The 17,728-nt window shown below is 46.9% G+C and overlaps 7 protein-coding genes across 7 annotated transcripts; 2 read left to right on the forward strand and 5 right to left on the reverse strand.

Annotated features, from left to right (window-relative positions):
- Positions 1–147: 147 nt before the first annotated feature.
- Positions 148–1,066, reverse strand: BP5553_03124 (Mannose-P-dolichol utilization defect 1 protein; the record flags this gene model as incomplete). Its single annotated transcript, XM_032011747.1, has 2 exons — positions 148–408; positions 470–1,066. The coding sequence occupies 2 exons, from the start codon at positions 1,064–1,066 to the stop codon at positions 148–150; spliced, it is 858 nt and encodes a 285-aa protein (XP_031871440.1).
- Positions 1,067–1,563: 497 nt separating this feature from the next.
- BP5553_03125 (uncharacterized protein) lies at positions 1,564–2,337 on the reverse strand (the record flags this gene model as incomplete). Its single annotated transcript, XM_032011748.1, has 3 exons — positions 1,564–1,854; positions 2,027–2,083; positions 2,137–2,337. 3 exons carry the CDS (start codon positions 2,335–2,337, stop codon positions 1,564–1,566), a joined length of 549 nt encoding a protein of 182 aa, XP_031871441.1.
- Positions 2,338–2,903: 566 nt separating this feature from the next.
- On the reverse strand, positions 2,904–3,704 carry BP5553_03126 (uncharacterized protein; the record flags this gene model as incomplete). The annotated part of the gene is made up of 1 exon (XM_032011749.1): positions 2,904–3,704. One exon carries the CDS (start codon positions 3,702–3,704, stop codon positions 2,904–2,906), a length of 801 nt encoding a protein of 266 aa, XP_031871442.1.
- A 1,183-nt stretch (positions 3,705–4,887) lies between these two features.
- BP5553_03127 (SGNH hydrolase) lies at positions 4,888–5,727 on the reverse strand (the record flags this gene model as incomplete). The annotated part of the gene is made up of 2 exons (XM_032011750.1): positions 4,888–5,534; positions 5,622–5,727. 2 exons carry the CDS (start codon positions 5,725–5,727, stop codon positions 4,888–4,890), a joined length of 753 nt encoding a protein of 250 aa, XP_031871443.1.
- Positions 5,728–7,061: 1,334 nt separating this feature from the next.
- Positions 7,062–9,153, forward strand: BP5553_03128 (uncharacterized protein; the record flags this gene model as incomplete). Its single annotated transcript, XM_032011751.1, has 4 exons — positions 7,062–7,158; positions 7,220–7,679; positions 7,881–8,523; positions 8,599–9,153. The coding sequence occupies 4 exons, from the start codon at positions 7,062–7,064 to the stop codon at positions 9,151–9,153; spliced, it is 1,755 nt and encodes a 584-aa protein (XP_031871444.1).
- Positions 9,154–11,253: 2,100 nt separating this feature from the next.
- Positions 11,254–13,248, forward strand: BP5553_03129 (uncharacterized protein; the record flags this gene model as incomplete). Its single annotated transcript, XM_032011752.1, has 1 exon — positions 11,254–13,248. One exon carries the CDS (start codon positions 11,254–11,256, stop codon positions 13,246–13,248), a length of 1,995 nt encoding a protein of 664 aa, XP_031871445.1.
- Positions 13,249–15,216: 1,968 nt separating this feature from the next.
- BP5553_03130 (uncharacterized protein) lies at positions 15,217–16,328 on the reverse strand (the record flags this gene model as incomplete). Its single annotated transcript, XM_032011753.1, has 2 exons — positions 15,217–15,725; positions 15,776–16,328. The coding sequence occupies 2 exons, from the start codon at positions 16,326–16,328 to the stop codon at positions 15,217–15,219; spliced, it is 1,062 nt and encodes a 353-aa protein (XP_031871446.1).
- Positions 16,329–17,728: the final 1,400 nt, after the last annotated feature.

The following is a 17,728-nucleotide window of genomic DNA, read 5'->3' on the forward strand; positions in this document are numbered from 1 at the left end:
AATATATCCCTAGAGTGGGTGCTTAGATTAGGCAACATATCACAATCTGTAGGGTAGAGGTTTAGAAAATCAAGATAAATTAGGACTTCGACCGCAATTGCAGGAGTCGGCGATGTAGAAATAAGACAGGTTCTTCCCTCTCCTAGATTAGCCGCGTCTGCGGGTGGTTGGACTTTTCCCCTTCGGTGTCGCAGTTGTAGTCCCAGAGGAAGGCGCCGCGGAAGGGACAACCTTTTCCTTGCGCTCCGTGACTTTAGTAGCTGGGGCATTCCAATAGTAAACCATTTGTGCTGCGAGTATAGCGTTGAGTATAAATCCAGAAACGAACCCGTAGAGGATCAGCTTGTCATCCACCTCCTGCAGAGTTGTGAAGATTCTCGAGAGGGACCCCGCAAGGTAGTTGAACACCTGAAAAGTCAATCTGTCAGCGCGCCATCGGGTAGGTAGGGTTGGGAATGGAGAGACTCACAGCAAAGGCACTTAACTGCCCTGTTCCTCCTTGTTGCCAAACAGTCATGATCTGCGGCAACTTGCTGGCGACTCCCAGAGCACCTGCACCAGCCTGAAGGTAACTCAGGGTCTTCATATCCAGGATGTCTTTGCTGAACAGAGTGACGGCACTTGCAGCCAATCCAGCCACAAAAAGCGCAGCCGTGCTAGCCTTTCCGCTGTAATTTAACACCAAGACCGCAATAACCACATTCTGCACCATAATCAAACTAGTCTCTCCATATGTGCTGAATGGGAAGCCCTGGCGCACATTGTAGGCGAGGGAGATAATGTATGCTGATGTCTCGAGGAGGTAGGAGAGGAAGGAGATTCCAGACGCGGAGCGCGATGAGATCAGCTTGAGGATTTGCGGGACCTTGACGATTGACGAGGCAGCGATAATGCCAATTCCAAGGCCTTTCGAAACGGCAAGCTTGATGCACTCGCTCGAGGTAAGATCGATGTCAAGTAAGAGCGTTTTGTAGCAGGTCTCGCCAACAATGGAGACACCCAGGTCCCGAATAGGACCTGGCAGGTTGTGAGTGATGGGTTGGAGGGCGTCGCGTAGGGAGTCCATGGTCGGCAACGGGGGGTTAATGTGTACAGAGGTAGATAACGGATTAAGGAGGAAGAAAAGAAGTTTCGAAGTTGAATGCTTGTGCCGGTGCTGGTGCAAAACTGCTAGGAAAGGGGGCTGTGAGGAGAAGTTCTAGAGTCTAGATAGCTTGTCAGCCTTCCAAGCAGGTGTTTCCCCGTTCCGCGCCCGGTTGTGCCGCAGATTTACCGAGACAATGGAGACAACACCCCAGTGTCAGCAAACTCTCCTGAACTACCTAGCTTTTGTGCGAATAAATAACAACGAGCTGTTAAAGGCTCTTAAACTGTTAGCACAGGCGTGCAACCAAAGCTGTATAACCTAGCTTACACAGTCACTTCTAAGCGCTGATAAACACAAATAAGTGGAAGGGAAATTTCGGTATTTCATTATCTCTGCTCCATGATAAGGAACCCGGCACCTTGATGGCCAACCTATGCCAATCTTCCAGAGATACTGTGTGGGCGAAAGATATGTAACTATCTAGAGCCGGCACCCTTCTCTAGTCCCAGCTTTCCAAGTGGCGTGACAGGGTAGTTTTCGTTTGCCCAGCGTTTGGCTTCGAACGATCGAATTGCCTGCCGGGAATTGTGCAGGTTGGTCTCCGGCTCCCAGGTGTTCTCATTCTCAGGATATCCAGCCCATTTCACGAAATACAAAGTTGTATGGCCCTCCTTCTTGGAATCGACGATTTCCTCCACCTCCCATTCTGGAGCACTATCTTGCAACTCGTCCTTGTCGGCCAGTTCCGATTCTGAGCCTTTGGCACCCTACAACCGCCTTTCATATTAGTATAGAATTTGATTTCGGTACGCATTAAAGATTTAAGGCAGGAGAATCTAACAATCCGAGATTCGAAGGACCAAGATGAATCAAAAGGGGTTCAGGCACCCACTACCCCAAACAAGTGTGGTTGATAGGAAATCATGCAGATGGACCTACCCTGGATGACGACTTCTTGCTTTTCGGCTTGCTCCTGCTAGATCTACCTTTCTTCTGCTATCTCTGTCAGTAACAGGGATAGCGTACCACTTGCGACCTGGAATACTTACGTTGGCCTTAGTATCGCTGATATCTGGCTCGCTTGAGATTGGGCTTTTGGGGCGAGCACGAGTCTTCTTCCCTCTTGCGCTTGGCTTCAGGGTGCTATCGGCTTTCTTCCGCAGAGACGACCGGGTACTTCGAACACCGAGGTTTGCTGTATCTACTGCAGCTTTACGCATGACAAGGCGTGCAGATTTGCGTCTAGGCATTTTCAACCCAATGACTGAACCAGATCCAAATAACGTGCGTCTAGGTGATAGCGGAGTTTGAAGAACCTTTCTGCTCGATCGACGCGAAGGGTGAGGTGTCGTGTTGCGTCGTGTTAGAGTATAAAAACAAGATGGAAGAGATGTGATTAACAAGGCGACCAGAATCACGCCCTTCCGCCGGTCTCCCGCACGCACATGGCGACATCATAAGGCTTTGGGTCCTTTCAAACTCCAAGGTCTATTTGGTATCTTCCCCAGCTTCGGTATAGATGAACAGTCCAGCAGCTCTTTTGCTGTTGCATCATAATCAATTCTAGTGCGGGCCCTTTAATCATGGTATGTTGGTTTTTGTTGTATGACTGTGTTGGCAGTAGGAAAGGATATTGTTTTGGACTGGCTGGTATAAATAAGTGGCAGTGGTTCTCTCTGGTACGTTCCCAGTCATCCAGTGTCCTAGAGGGTAGATTTAATGAGTTCACTGTCCAAAGAGCCGTGTTTGCCAAGAGTAGGGATGGGCAATCAATCAGTAGATATATCGCCGCCTCCCAAAATCTCTCAAATTCTCGTTATTCCTTCTCTTCAGACATTTTTTCTGATTGCTGATCCTCAACAGCGCCTTTCAACTCAAATGTTAAACTGAAGCTTGCCCCAATCGCCGTGGCTCCAATACATACACCGCCATTCGAAACACTGAATCCCATCTCTCCGAAGCCACCAGGGGGCCCAAGTATCTCCTTTATCTCGTCGAGCGCGCCTCTATCGATCGTAATGTTCCAATTCAGTATTCGTTCCCCAATCGTAGGGTCTGCCAGCTTTTCCCTTTCGAGAGCAACCAGATGACATGCTCCACACGCTTCATCCATGCTGTTTAAAGCCGCCCCTGAGGTCAATTCCGGCATCCAGTTGATCCCAGTAATGACTATGAACAACTCGAATAGTTCTTGCGTGCGCACTCGGAACCTATCGCGAACACTATCCGGATCTTCAAGGATATCCTTCCATAACGGTACGATTGTTTCCAGCCAAAAATTCAAGACATAATGAATTATCCAAGTCGCCAGAACTTGGCGTAGGAGTGAGCCATGATCATATGCCCCCGAACGATGCCGTGGTTCAACAACCGTTTCTTCTAAGGGATCATGTCCATGTTTGAGAATTACAACATAAACGAGATCGAACGTCAGGCGGAAGATATGATCGACTATGATGAAGAGTGCCCAGAAAACTATGACAACAAGGAGGATATCAACGGAGGAGCGGGGATGTTTTCTTGGCTTTTCGGGGCTGTAATATCGAGCCTTGAGAAGACGTGATTGTAGAAATAACATCCAGCCAAACTCGGCGATAAGGGACACAGCTGACACCATTTCCAATGGCAAGACCGGCCTTTTTAGTACGCCAACATTATTTCTAGTTGTGGTGATCCTGAAAGCGCGACCCACAGGGAAAAGACGATGTTAAATATATCCGTCGGAAAAGAAATTGGAAAGAGACGCAAAGCGGGCAGCTTGGGGTGGGCGACATCAAATAAATACCCAGGGGGTCCTAAAGACATATATGTACGTACGCAGTAGTATGGGGTATATATGGGGTAATATATACGAAGTTTGAGCAGCGTACTTCAGTCTTCAGTACTTCGTAGCCCCGTTCACAGACGACACTGCCAATCGGCTTGTTGTTCAAGTGATTATCATGTCTCACTGCCGGTCGGCAGTAACCCGGGTATTCCTTGCTGACACTTTCGTTACCAAATGAGAATGAACAACACACGAATACGAACAAGTTCCGAATACGCCGACTCGCGTACGAAATACGAGGTACGAGGTACGGAGGTACGGAGATACGGAGGTACGACAGCCACCACCACTCCGTCCTACCAAATAATTAACACAATATCCGATTGGTTTCGAGGGGTAGAAAGGCGGTCAGTGAGATGTCTGTGTAATATGACATGTCCACTTGTATCGAAGGAAATATCAAGACCTAGGCACTGTACGGAGTAAGGCAGTCAGCTTGTGGCCAGCGCCATGCTACCATGACGACGCGCTGAGGTACCCCTCCTCTGCCCCTGTATTTCTGCTGGGGTGTCTCCTCTCGATGCATGAGTGGTGGCCCTGTACGAAGTACCTTCATAAACAAATTAAATAGAGAAACAAAATAGGCTGCCTTATTAGAAAGTTCAGGACCGATCGATTTTCGACGAGGGCAAGGCTTACATATAAAATTCGACTCTGGTGCCTACAGTTTTTTCAACCCCGAGGACAGCTTTGACTGCAAACGCAGGTCTTGACGCCCATATTCTTCAGAATTCTTTTGTAAGGTGGGCTACGTTTTACTACTGCATTCAGGGAAGCAATAGTTTATATGCAAGGGACATAACAGTATCGCTATGTAAGCCACGGAAATACAAACTTTGAACAATATATATATTTATATGGCCATATGTGCCCGCGATATATACAGGCCTGAAATCAGCTAGAATATGCACAATGAAATGGCGAAATTCCAACGACGGCATTCTCGACTGCCTGAAAAACGAGAGAAATCAACCTAAACACATTTCCCTGGTATGCTGGCGGTCGAATTCTTCACATAAGCTGCCAACGGGCTGCCCCCACACAGCAACCCCTTAACAAACTGTGCCGAAACTACTTCCGCGCCCTTGGGACTTGTATGAGTATGGTCTTTCGGATAAAAGGAATTGGTAGCATTGGTCCCCAGACGAATATACTCATTCGCCACAAGTTGTCCGTGGTCCACAAACGCCGCCATATTGCCAACGTTGCCCACAACTATCTTGCAATATCCCGTGAACCTGCTCGCGGAATATGAACATGGCCCACCCTCGCAGACATTATTTGGAGTCGGAGAGCTTATAATAACGCGTGCGCCTTTGGCGGTAATCAATTTCGCCGCATTGGTTAAGTAGGTAGGGTAAGTTTGCACCACGACGCCGGCGGGAGTGGTGCATGTCTCGGAGCCTGCACCACCACAGTCGGTCCGGCCATTATCGGTAGAGGAGAGTGAGCCACCATCGTTGTGCCCGAATTCTATAATCACAAAATCCCCAGCTATAACTTTATCTGCGATTGCTTTAAATCGGCCTTCGTCGGAGAAGCTGCGCGCGGAGCGTCCAGCAATTGCGGAATTGACAACATTTACGCCTGTAAAGGAGTATGGCAGGTAGACACCCCAACCTGTAATAACTCAAATGTTAGCTTGCAAATAGAGTGGGAATATTTGGCGCGATTGAGGGTTTCTAAAGCAGAAGAAAGGGGACAGACCATCAGTGAGACTTCCTCCGCCGCCTTTGGCCATGGTGGAATCGCCAGCAAGATATACCGTAGGTGTGGCACGCTTTAAGATGGCATTCTCTGCTGGAGCAGCCATGGTAAGAGTCGCTAGAGAGACCGCGATGGCCCCATATAAACTTTTCATGATTGCAGCTTGAATTGGAGCTCGAAAGACTTGAGACAATATAAGGATTGGCTAATTTGAATCAAGTGCTCAGTGGGAACATAAATATATGAACCAGAATAAAAGTATTAGAATTAGAAAAGGGAAACCTCATGAAAACCAAACTTAGAGGAACATCGAGAAAAACAACTTGTTTCTCCGTCGATATTTACCCCGAGGGACCATCAACTATTATCCCAATGGTGGAAACATATGCCACCCCATGAGCGGAATTTCCGGGAACAAGAGCCGCGTGACGGATTAATGTGCAATAGGTCGGCCGTTGTCCTCATTATGAGTGTGGGAAGAGGTACAAGAAATCTGCTGCTCGCTCAGCCGGCGGCTGAAGGAGCCCTTGTAAAGGTGGGGAAATGCGTTCGATAGGCTTCTGGTGGACGGTTTGAGAGTTGAGAGGGAACTACCTCGGCAAGCAAAGATATATTATGACCCCTAGTGATTCCTAGAAGACACATTTGTAGTTGAACAAACCCTAAGTATGGCTGCGTTGCACCCAATGCGTTCTAGAATTTGATACATCTCTTCCGAGCCAATCTCAGATGCCAGTGGATGGCAGTGAGGGACAAATAAAGCGAGACACCGAAATCTCGAGACCTGCAGACATTATAATAATGCTACTTCGTAGGCTGTAAAGAGGTGGCAGTTTCTGGATATCTCAAATACACTCTGTGATTGTTTGTGGTAATTTAGCACATATGACACGTTGACATGTATTAGCATTATTTTGCTTACTAAGAAATGTCGCTCTGGTCAATCACGAGACTAGTAAAGAGTTAATACGCGGATTATAAGCTTAAAGACTAGCTTCTAGAGCTAGAGATAAACATGAAATGGTCTAACGGCGTGGGGCTACTAGGTCGAGGGGCGTAAGTGTGCAAGAGAGGAAGAGGAAGTGGATTCAGCGAAATGGGCGAAGCCTGGCCAGGTACAAAATTGGTGCCTAGCATGCAGCAATAAGGCCTCAGGCTTAAAAGATATTCGCAAGCCTTTTTAATGTACAATGTCGTTTGCTACCAAGGTTAAGTTTTAGGTGTACGATACAATGATAAATTACGTGCAATAGATCAGAATCACCTTACGGTTCGCGAGGCAGTTCTTGTCAGTTGTTACTACTTATTTCAGGCGACAAAATAACCCTGACACACCTACCTAGGTACCTAGGAAGGGTAAGGTATCCAAGATTAGGATAACTGCACATCTTTCTCAATCCCACCTCCACGGCTGAATTTATCTCCCCAGAGTGCCAAAACATGAGTCCTCATGTCTTCTCCTGCGTTCTTTGCGGATACGTAATGTATGACCTTGCAAACCTAAACCTTATATCTTGGTTGAAACAGATTCGTATTCGTGAGTATCTGCTGGCTGTCGTTCTGCCGTGGAAATGGAAATGCTAACCTGCGATCAATAGTCTACTCTAGCCGAAACGGGATTGCGGTCACAGGAGTTGGTCTTTACACTGGCACCTTCGACAATTGGATAGCCCCGTTGGACTTCACCGCGCGTTGGGATGACGCGGGATACAACTTCCCAACTCGTGACCAGATTGGAATGATTCAACAGCATCCGGTTACCGGCCGATACGGCTTTCCCTTCCATGAAGCTTGCTGGTCACTTCTGGAGAAGGCCTATTCCCCCGAGCCTATCCCCTGCAAAGCTCTCTTTGAAATTTGCCGGTCGCTACCATCTCCATCGAAAGGGACTGGCCTCAGCTGGGGCCACGATTCCGGGGGGTTAATTCTCGTGGATAACCAGGACCGCTATCCTTGGGAGGACCGCTTCGTAGATACGGAGCGTAGGGGCGGTGACTGCGCTCCAGGCCTGGCCCCAAGGAGCGATCCTTATCATGTCCCAGAGATTCTGCAAGTCCTGTATGAAGATCCTCAAGCTCCGCCGGCTATAAACTCCTCTCGGCCGCCGGTAACAATAGTGATCGATTGTTTTACTGTGCTTCCTGAGGAGATTCGTATTGCGATTGCGTGTATGCTGCCAACATCGGATGCTCTGAACACCCGTCGAGCTTCGAGATCGTTTCTGTCTATCTTCTACAACTAACTATTCTGGGCCTCTAGATTTAGGGCTAACGCAGACCGTTCTTGGCTTTTAGAGTCACATGACTGGGCTAAGGAACAGGACTGGAGATGGCTGTATCGTCGCACAAATAAGGCTCACCGCACTCGAGGGACACAAAATCGGGAAAGAGTCTGGAAATTAATCCAACACGTCCGGGGAACACTACGGTTGCGATGGTCCGAATCGGCTGTACTCCCTTCTCCTATTCCTAATCCAGCCAGTTTAATGTGGTTTGAGGCAACTGGGGACTTGCGGCCCCAGGGACGCACCGGGCTATATCACAGCTTCAACGAAGGCTGTCGTCTGTTCCGCGAGCAACAAACATCTATTCCCAGTTTACTTTATCAGATTGCGTTCTCTATCATTCCGCTTGGAGATGCAGAATACATCGCCGGAATGAGGCTTATTCCCAGCCAAGGAGAAGATATACAGTTGGGATACAGGACAGAAGGGAGAGAACTCTTTCTGAATATTACATTCCTAGGAGGGTTCAACTTGGCCGTGGGATCAAGAGGCATACAAGGTATCCAATGCATTGCCGACGATAAACAATCAGCATGGTTTGGATGTCCGCATGAGGCCCCAAGAACGAGGCGTCTCGCGGCTCGTAACCGTATAACAGCTATCAAAGCTGGGTTCGACGTATGCAGACCATAGCTTATTTTCTTCTTGCCTCCTCTTCGTGTTGCTTTGAGCACCGCTGATTTAACCTTATAGGGATGTAAGATGGTTAGCTTAGCGATTGTAGAATCCGTCCCACTTACTGTCGAGAAGGCAATCGAAGACAAACCATTGCGAGATTCCGCATTTTGGTATCCTCAAATTCCCGGGATTGGTTTGTACTTAAACGATGGTTATTTCGTAGCACGAGACTCTTCGACGACCAGGTATCAGCCGCTGTGCCGGACGATGTTTGGAGGACCGGGAGGCATATATCTCAGCTACTTGACCGGGATTTCTGTCACCTACTGGGGCGAGTTATGTGGCATCGAATTCCATTATAACACTGAGAACGTCCCAATCGAATGCCGCAAGCTGGGGCGGTATAAATCTTCCGAATATGACAAGGTCATACACTTTTCCATTGACGGTCCTGGCGGAGAAGTCATCGATGCCACCGAGGTATATCTCAAGTATTACCCTAGCGAAAAAGTGCTTTGGTTCTACAAACACGGGACTTGGGAATCATTCAAGGCAAGTCATTCGTATCTCAAAAATGATTTTGACACACCAAGATCGCTTCAAATGACACACAGTTTTGGATTAACTTAGATTTCTACGAATCGCGGGAGGTCTTGCCACTTCAGACAGGGATGGACCGATACGCCAACCAACTTTGTAAAAAAGCCCATAATAGTTACCCCCGGAACCACTATTAACGGATTTTATTGGAGTCAGGTACGTGAAAAGCCTATACAGTAAGTGGACAATAATATTGATCAGCAAATTCAGCATGAAAATAGCCTCACAGCTATAGGAGTGATCTCAGAAGTGATTGGAGAGGAGCATTAGGGGAGCATCGCTACCTAACTAGGGCGAACCTTCCAGCCCTGTGTATCTCAGCGAATAATCGGTGCAACCTCCAATTATTTCCCAGATCCACCCCTACCGTGTCCACCTCCCTCCCCTCCAAAAATTGCTAATGTGGCTCTCAGCATGTTTGTACTTGTCGCAAAAAATGCGCGCAATAAGTAGAGTGCTCGTTATAGTGACTTATCAGTTGGTTGCGCAGGTGGTATTGTGCAGTGGCAGGGTCAGAATTACGGAATCTTGACTACAAAATGCTTACGAGTAGGTACTACCTGCGAATTTAACTCTGGCATACATACTTGCTCCATTATTCAAACTCAAATGTTGGGCCAAGGGCTTCCAGAATGCACACGAGCTTTTAGATACGTTAGGTTCCATTACTCTACGTTAACAGCATATGTTGGGTGGCATTAACCTTCTAATGTGACAGACTTATCTAGCCTAGGTTGCGGGAGAACCAAGGTCGAGAATCTTACCTGGGCTGTAGGAAAAGTAAGGGTTGCCTTGCCTAGGCTGGAGTGAAACAAAGCCTTCGAGTTTCAATTCTTTCTTATGCATATATGCCTCCTCTCGTTTTAGCCCGTTAAGACGAGCCGTGTGGTGCGGTATTCCATTCATTACTCTACCTGCATGCACGTTTGGGACTCTAACACCAGAGTCTGTTTAGTCAATATCGAAATAAGTCACCTCAGGCTTCTCTAGAGCCTGCATATCTTTTGAGAAACCGCTCGTCAATAGTCGAGGCAAACCATGAGGGTATATTACAGTCAAGAGGCAATGTATCGAGCTAGTCGACAGAGACATGACTATATCGTGATAAACGGGGTGGGGTGGTTGATATTTAAGTAGCAAAGCCAGGCTATATTGTGCTGTTTGCGGATCCGAAAATCTGCTCCAAACTGGGAACGATCCTGTGGATCATCCTCCGTCACTTGATTCGACGGCCGTAATACTACGAAATATTATCTGTTTTCTGCCTTTAAAACACCAGCATCGTCACTCTCCGCTTCTAGAGCTACATCACTGACACCAGCAACTATTATACTGCTCAGCTGGCAACCGTATACATCGTTGCCCATCCTCTCGATTAATGGCCTAGAATTCCGGTTTAGAGAAAACCGAGTCCACGATATAACCAAGAAAACCGTCAATCTATGCGAAAACACTATGTACCTTTCATTACATGACTCTTCCACGCTATTGCAGATCGTCTTGGATCTTCCGATTCTTGCTACATTACAGTCGTCTTAGCCCTACGATATTACATTATAAACTAGCCAGAACCCGAAGTGGAAACCAACTTGGCATCTCCCACAGGTGCGTGTTTCAAAGCATGGTGAAAATGCACATCGAGTGCTATATAGGCTACCGAATGAAAATTTGATTCCATCCCAACCCATTTTTGTATAATACGGTTTAGATAAAACTACCAGATCGTGCGTTTTTGTTTGTCTCGGATCGATATTCACTTAATAGTCACCGGAGGGTGGTGAGTCATTGGCCGGACAGCTGCGTCGGTGAGTCTAAGGCTGAGATTACACGAGTACAAGGAGTCGGACTTGCATCTCTCACTATAAAAGACGATCAAAAATATTTTTTCCCTCTCCTGCTGTGCAGTATTCTTGCTCTTCTATACCTGGAAGGTACGATAGCTAGAGCCCTTCAGCACCAAGAAACCTCGGGCTTTTGTGTTCCCTCGTACCTTTGTTACTAGCCCACTGAGACATTTATATGCCTTATTGCAGCCTCGCCTTTGACGTATCCTCACCTACCCCGATACAGTCCAACTTTTCCTCAGTTTTGGATATTGATCTCTAGGGGCACAGTTGCAACCCGACCAAAATGGCGGCCTCCAGCGGTAACAGCAGTAGCCTCCACCAACGGCTCCTACAGGATATCTCCGAGCTTCAGACTAAGCCTTACCCCAATATCGACTTGCACATCCGTGAGAATGACTTCCACAATGCTTGCCTGGTCCTGACTGTCGAATATTATGGACCTTTGCATCTCACCGTTCACTTTACAACAGACTATCCCCTGTCGCCTCCCACCATCCGCATGGATTCTGATATTAGACATCCAAATATCTTTGGAACTTATATCTGTGCTTCAATACTCAACACTGTAGAAGGTTACACACCGGCGTATACACTCAGGGGCATCGCTATCCAACTACTTAGTTTTTTCAGTAGCGATTCAATAGAACAATCTGGCGGTGGATACAATATCGATCTCAGCACGTATCGGGAGGGACACAAACAAAACAGCAGACCTTATTTATGCCAGAGTTGCGACTTTGGAAGGCCAACATTCAAACTAGCGGATGTTTCTTCCGCAGCTTCTGAAGCTTCCACAAGTCATGGGCTAGCACCTCGGATACTACCAACTGATATTGGATCCCGGGCAGGAAACAAGACGATAGAGAAATCTTTGACTGCCGTCGGACCGGCCAGCTTTGACACCCAAAATTGCAAGTTGCCGGAAACTGTACCACCTGCAAAGGGGATCATCGATGCGAAGTTGCCTGATGAGATCCTCCTCCTATTTTGCGAGAAACTTGAGACAGACGACCTCTTGGCGTTTGCTAAGGCATGGGAGAGGGTCGGTTATGTGATGATGACCTTTGATGTTATACGCACCAAAGAGCTGCAATGCTTCTGCCTCAAGAAGGACTATACGTCAAGCAAACTTGGAGTTGGGGTCAGTGTGGGTGGTCGCAGGACGATGGGCTTCTTCGAGTCGGAATTCGATCTTTTGTCGGAGGAAGGATTTAAGACACATGGAATTCGTCGCTCAGTCCAAGGCGTGCCCTTTCAACACTGGCTGCCGTTGCCAATATCTCAGGGCCACTGGAGAAAGATACGACAGGACGCTCATGAATCACTCTCAAGTCTCTCGACCGGAGTAGATCGGGGGAGTGACGCCCAAGTCGAGACTATCTACCACTTTATGAACGATGTAGTGGTGAAGCTCAACCATCAAGCATCCACGGCGGCGTCTCGAGCACAGTACTATCACGATGGAGAGGTCCCCAAAAGTTCACTCACACATGCCTCAGAAAAGGCTATCGAATCCTACTTTCATCTCTTCCACCTTTTGCTTTGCCTTGCAACAGAGCAGCCTGGCATCGTGCGGTTATCAAATGAGCGACTAGATAAATTCGTACGAGGCGGAACATCGAAGACAGATTGTCCCAATCTTGGGCATCTTCTAGTCGCTATGCTTATCAGTGACGTCGAAATGACCCCCGAGATAATGAAAACCATCATCAAGGAGACTATCACAAGGAACGTCGTCTGGATGCTGGACAAGAGGGGGGCAAACATGCCAGAGCTCAGCTACATCGAGCCAAATGAGGGCTCCAATTATCGTCTTCAACAAACCTTCCAGGCGAGCAAAACCTCATACAGACTCCTGATGTTCCTGAACCTCTTCCGAAAGACCGCCGTTGGCCATCCTCGTAAACCACTCACTCAACTTCGCGATGAGGCTTTTATTAGGCATGGCGCACCACCAATGGGGTCAGCTAAGGGGCTGGCAGATTCAATCAAGCGCATCCATGAAGTCGAAAGTTTCCCAGCCTTCTTTCGCGCGATGGACCTGGAGACCCCACAGGAAGCCCAGTTTACTGCCTTCCTGAAGAGCACAATTGTAGAAAGCGTGAAGAAGGGCTATTCATCAATGCCTATCACACAGGGCCAAGCTTTAAGCCTCCGACAGATAAAAGATCCTGGAATTGGGATCGCAGTGCCTGGAATAATTCCCGCGCGTGTGAATATAGAATGGATGACTTTCTTTCCGGCCAAAAACAGGGGTAGAAATAATCGGCGCACATAGCTGGCGGATTACTGGTCTCTCTTTTAGTGGCTATTATGATTTACTTACTATTCGGTTCTACTGTGCAAAAGCTCTCAACTCTACACGACTATATTCCGGGGAACCATTTCGGCTCCCAGGGAGCTAAACAGGATCCCTCAATCTCCCAAGGCAAACGCTTTGCGCCACTGCCCCAGTTCCGCTCCTCTTCAGCGCTCCCCATACACCGCCACCCGAACTATTATTGGCATTTATAGTACTACAATTGCAAACATGTCTGTTTAGATGACTATACTTCGCGGTGGTTGCGTTTAAAGTATAACACCTTGCCATACTACCAGATAGCGTATATGCCTGGTTTATACAGCAATTCAGACTACTTTGGCTTAAAGTACGCGAATTTAGCCTAGTAAAATGTAGAGCAACTGACACTTTATATTAAAGCCTAAACTACTCTAACTAGTAATATTGGTATTATACATTTTTAAAGCAGCACTACTTCCTCGACCGTCCAAGGTTGAAACAACTTCTTCGCCTATAGAGAATTTGAAGCTTTTGAGAGGAACTTTGAGACTCTTTGTATTTTTATTTGATTTGAGAATAACGAAAGGGGTTAGATTTAAACTTCAATTAAAGCTTCGTCAAATTGGGTGGCAAAAGGGAGGCCGTCAGGCTTCGGTCTATTTGTAAACACGTCGACTATGCTACTCCCTGATATCTACTAGACTCCTGGTCTCATCATCCATCGCCAGCCCACGAAGTATCTCAATCAATCCTATGCTGCCCCTCCCTCCTTTTTCAACCCCACTGACGCCCTTCAAGCCCAGTTCTAATCTCCACACTCTTCAAATTTACAAAATCCTTTAACACAGTCTCTTACTTTACTCCAAGGGAATATACCCACCCTCCTGATTCAACTAGTGCAAGTGCACACCAAGGTCCACACCGATATTCACTATGCTCCTCTTCTCTTGATGGTATCCAGCGAGGCATTTAAATAGATATATAGTTTAACTCTTGCGGAAAATTGGAACACAAAGTAGCATTATATAACAGCTCGATAGCATCGGATAGATCAAAGGAGGCGAAGTTAAGGATTGGGAGGCAGAGTTCGATAGGTAGACTGAGAAGCGTTGGAGCCGACTGGGCCCATAGTATGATCATGTTGGATTCCATCTTGCGGCATCAACAATTGCCTAGGATTTCTCTAAACTTGAAAGAAGCGAAGGAGGCTTAGCCTTGCCAAACGCAATAATCTACCAGTGATAGCAGGGGGACGACGCCTCATAAGGTATACGTTCCTGTCCCCCATGAACCTGTAGAAGGGAAAGGCAGAGGATTAGATCGGATACCTCAGCCGCATTCCATTCGGCACCCAATTAGAGCCGTAGCAATCGAAGCTACAAGTAGTGAATCTTAAATATCTTTTTTGCCTATATATTTAATTCACGACGTGTAAGACAAGAAAAGGATCTGACAACGAGTCCCTAAACAATCCCTGCGCCATATTATAATTTTGCCCGGGGGTTAGTAGGTGTATCTAATGAGTCAAAACAGGCTCTCTATATCCCTAGCTCGAGCCTTTGTTCCCTCCCGGTCTCTACTTTTGCTTGACGTAACTAACCACGCTTCACCCCCCTCCTCACCCAACTCACTCCGCCTCACCTTAGCTCATCCGATATCACTGATAAAACAGCTTAGCTCACCTTTCCGAGTGGAAACAGATTTCCTTCACATTAGGATTGACGTGCTAGACTAGGCTATAACAACAGGAGCATCAATGCTGTTTTAGATATTCTGTTTTCAACACACCACGTAACTACACCAAGCACCCAGAGAAAGAAATGTGAAGCTCAATTACGCCTAGGATAGCTAATTTCCATATTCACGTATCCTCGATTCTTCACGAAATGTCAAAATTGTTCTGCGTCATTCCAGAGGAGCAGCTGCAGCCTCTGCCGTCCTAGGTGGATCGACGCTAGACACTTTTTAGCCACGGCGATGCAAAATCTTAAGGAGTTTTGTTCCTTGTTTGACACTCATATCTTTAAGGTCAGTCAGAAGGTTTTCAGTTAGGCGGTCGATTTGCGAAACCTTAGCTAAAGATGCGAGAACTTGACTTAGTAAACGAGGCGTGCGTTCTTCTGGGAAGTAATCCGATTTGTTAATCTCTGGCATTTCCCAGGCACAGCTGCATTGCTCTTCATGCTTTTCATCCTCGCTTGTTTTTATGCAATGCTCGCTCCATCGGTTGCTCCATTCCCCTTCCCGAGTCTCACATGCTTTTTTGTATGCCTTGTATTCGTTGATTGTGTAAACGGAACCTTTATTCTCAAACCATTCCTCTACTATCGTGGGAAATCTCTCCTCCTTGACAGTATTTCCGAAAATGCCAACAAGGGATATTCCCCCTTCCATTTTCATCCATCCTTGATCAAGAATTTCACGGAGGTCAAACAGATGTTCGATACACGAGATATGGAAGAAACGGTTGGGCTCTAAAATCAAATTAAGCTCGAAACATAACCTCAAGGAGATGTGTACTCACGAGAATACCAAGCCCTATCGCTTCGACGTTCACCAGTGCGATCTATCAAATTGAAGCGGTAATCACACTCAATATTTGGACGACCACGTAGTAGCTGTGGAATGCAAAAATTGGCTCGGCAATAACTTCTCCAGTTAGATGTTGTCTCCAAAACCAAGATAGACGATCCCGAGGTTAGTTGCTCCATAATGTCCTCTCTGTCAAGCTCTATGATGTCACCCTGTCCCGGTCCTGAGGACTCAGAATCATCACTTTCTCCTTCTCCAGAATCGGGCTCCTCGCCATTCTCCTCTGCATCATCCTCGACTGTCCCCACTTCGTCTTTTATGGTATCTCCCGAACTCACTTCTTGCTCAAGTGTGCTTGCCGGATCTATGACGCTCACATCTCCGCGATTTTGCCTCTTCTTATCACCTCCCACCTGACTGCTAGAACCAGAAGCCATACCCGGGTCATCTTCCTGAGATCGCTTCACGGCCAAAGAAGTGCCTACGCTGGGCGCGTCATCTATCGAGGCAGCTGCAGTCTCTTTGGCTGCGGGTGGCATGGGCATCGTCCGAACAAGTGGCCGATGAAGTTTACCGTTTAGGTAAGTTGTGTAAGGTAAGGTCAGTACTCCGTACAATGACGAAAATAATGGGTTTTTTCGACTTCGAAGAATCTTCCAGCCTCCAGGCAGATTGATGTTGGTTTCTTGTTGCAAAATCCGTCTCGGTGATAACGTGATTAGTCATTTCAGGCTACAGACTGGCGGGTTATTAATACAAAGTTGGCAATTCAAATTCTATTAAAAGACTTAGCGTGGGATCCGAGTTCGGTCCCTGGGGGAATCTGTCAAAGACCAACAAGGGAGCCAAAACGGATTCTCCGACTTCTCGAGGCAGTCGTAGCCAAGGAGCCCAAACGAGTCGCCACTAGCACAAGCCCCTTTTGAACTAAGATAGTGAGGAGCCGCATTTTGATTTTTCATTCTAAGAATAGAATTCGCGAGATCAGCTTCTTTATAATGCCAGTTTGTCCTCATGATAATGCGGTCGTAGTCTGTCTTTTTCTGCACGGTCCCAATTCGTTTAATTGCATTTCACAAAATCTTTTTCTCGTAATAATAAATAAATCGTTGCAACGACTTGTAACGATAGAGGTTACATGTATAATTATCGCGGTAATCTCAGATGACATTTCTTCGAATTCGCGTTTAGTTAGCATCGCTACTCTGCCCAGGCACTACTCACCCTCTGCTCAGGTTACTTAGACGTTCTGCACCTGACTTCCATCCCTTGCAGACAACCAGTAGCCCCCTTAGAGAGGAACGCTGTAAAGGGCAAGCCTCCTGTCTTAGCCTCTCAGATTATCCTTCTCTCCGTAGCCCTAGGTCTTTGGGTAAAGGCATTTTCCTACGAAATCCGGACAGTAGGTGTCACCTAACTCCTCCGTAACTCTGCTCGTACATGGCCGTTATACTCCTCTAAAATAACGTACAAGGTTGGCTCGCAATTTATTCAAGGTAGCTCCTCTAGGTTGTTCTTATCAGCCCTTCGTGTCTTAATTCCATGTCTTAATTCCATGTCTTAATTCCATGTCTTAATTCCATGTCTTAATTCCATGTCTTAATTCCATGTCTTAATTCCATGTCTTAATTCCATAGGAATTAAGTGAATTAGCTTAAGGATCAGAAGACTACGTATTACAATCTAAACAAACTTTCAGTCGATGCTACGCGTTAGCCAAATTCCCTCACGTATTATATATACTCTTGTAGCTCTCAGGCTGAGAATTGTACGCCTCATCGGTCGCTTTAATAACCACCATTGAGCATGCCGTATCTAGCCTGTCAGATCTATCAACATTAAAAGTGCTTTCATATCACCATCTCGTCCATGCCTAAGACTTTCGCCCTACCGATAACATCTTATCGTCCAGCAGCACAGCTCGATCCTAGGTGTCCCCACTATC

The sequence above is a fragment of the Venustampulla echinocandica genome, assembly GCF_003357145.1.
Source record: "Venustampulla echinocandica strain BP 5553 chromosome Unknown scaffold_1, whole genome shotgun sequence".
Lineage (NCBI taxonomy): Eukaryota > Fungi > Ascomycota > Leotiomycetes > Helotiales > Pleuroascaceae > Venustampulla > Venustampulla echinocandica.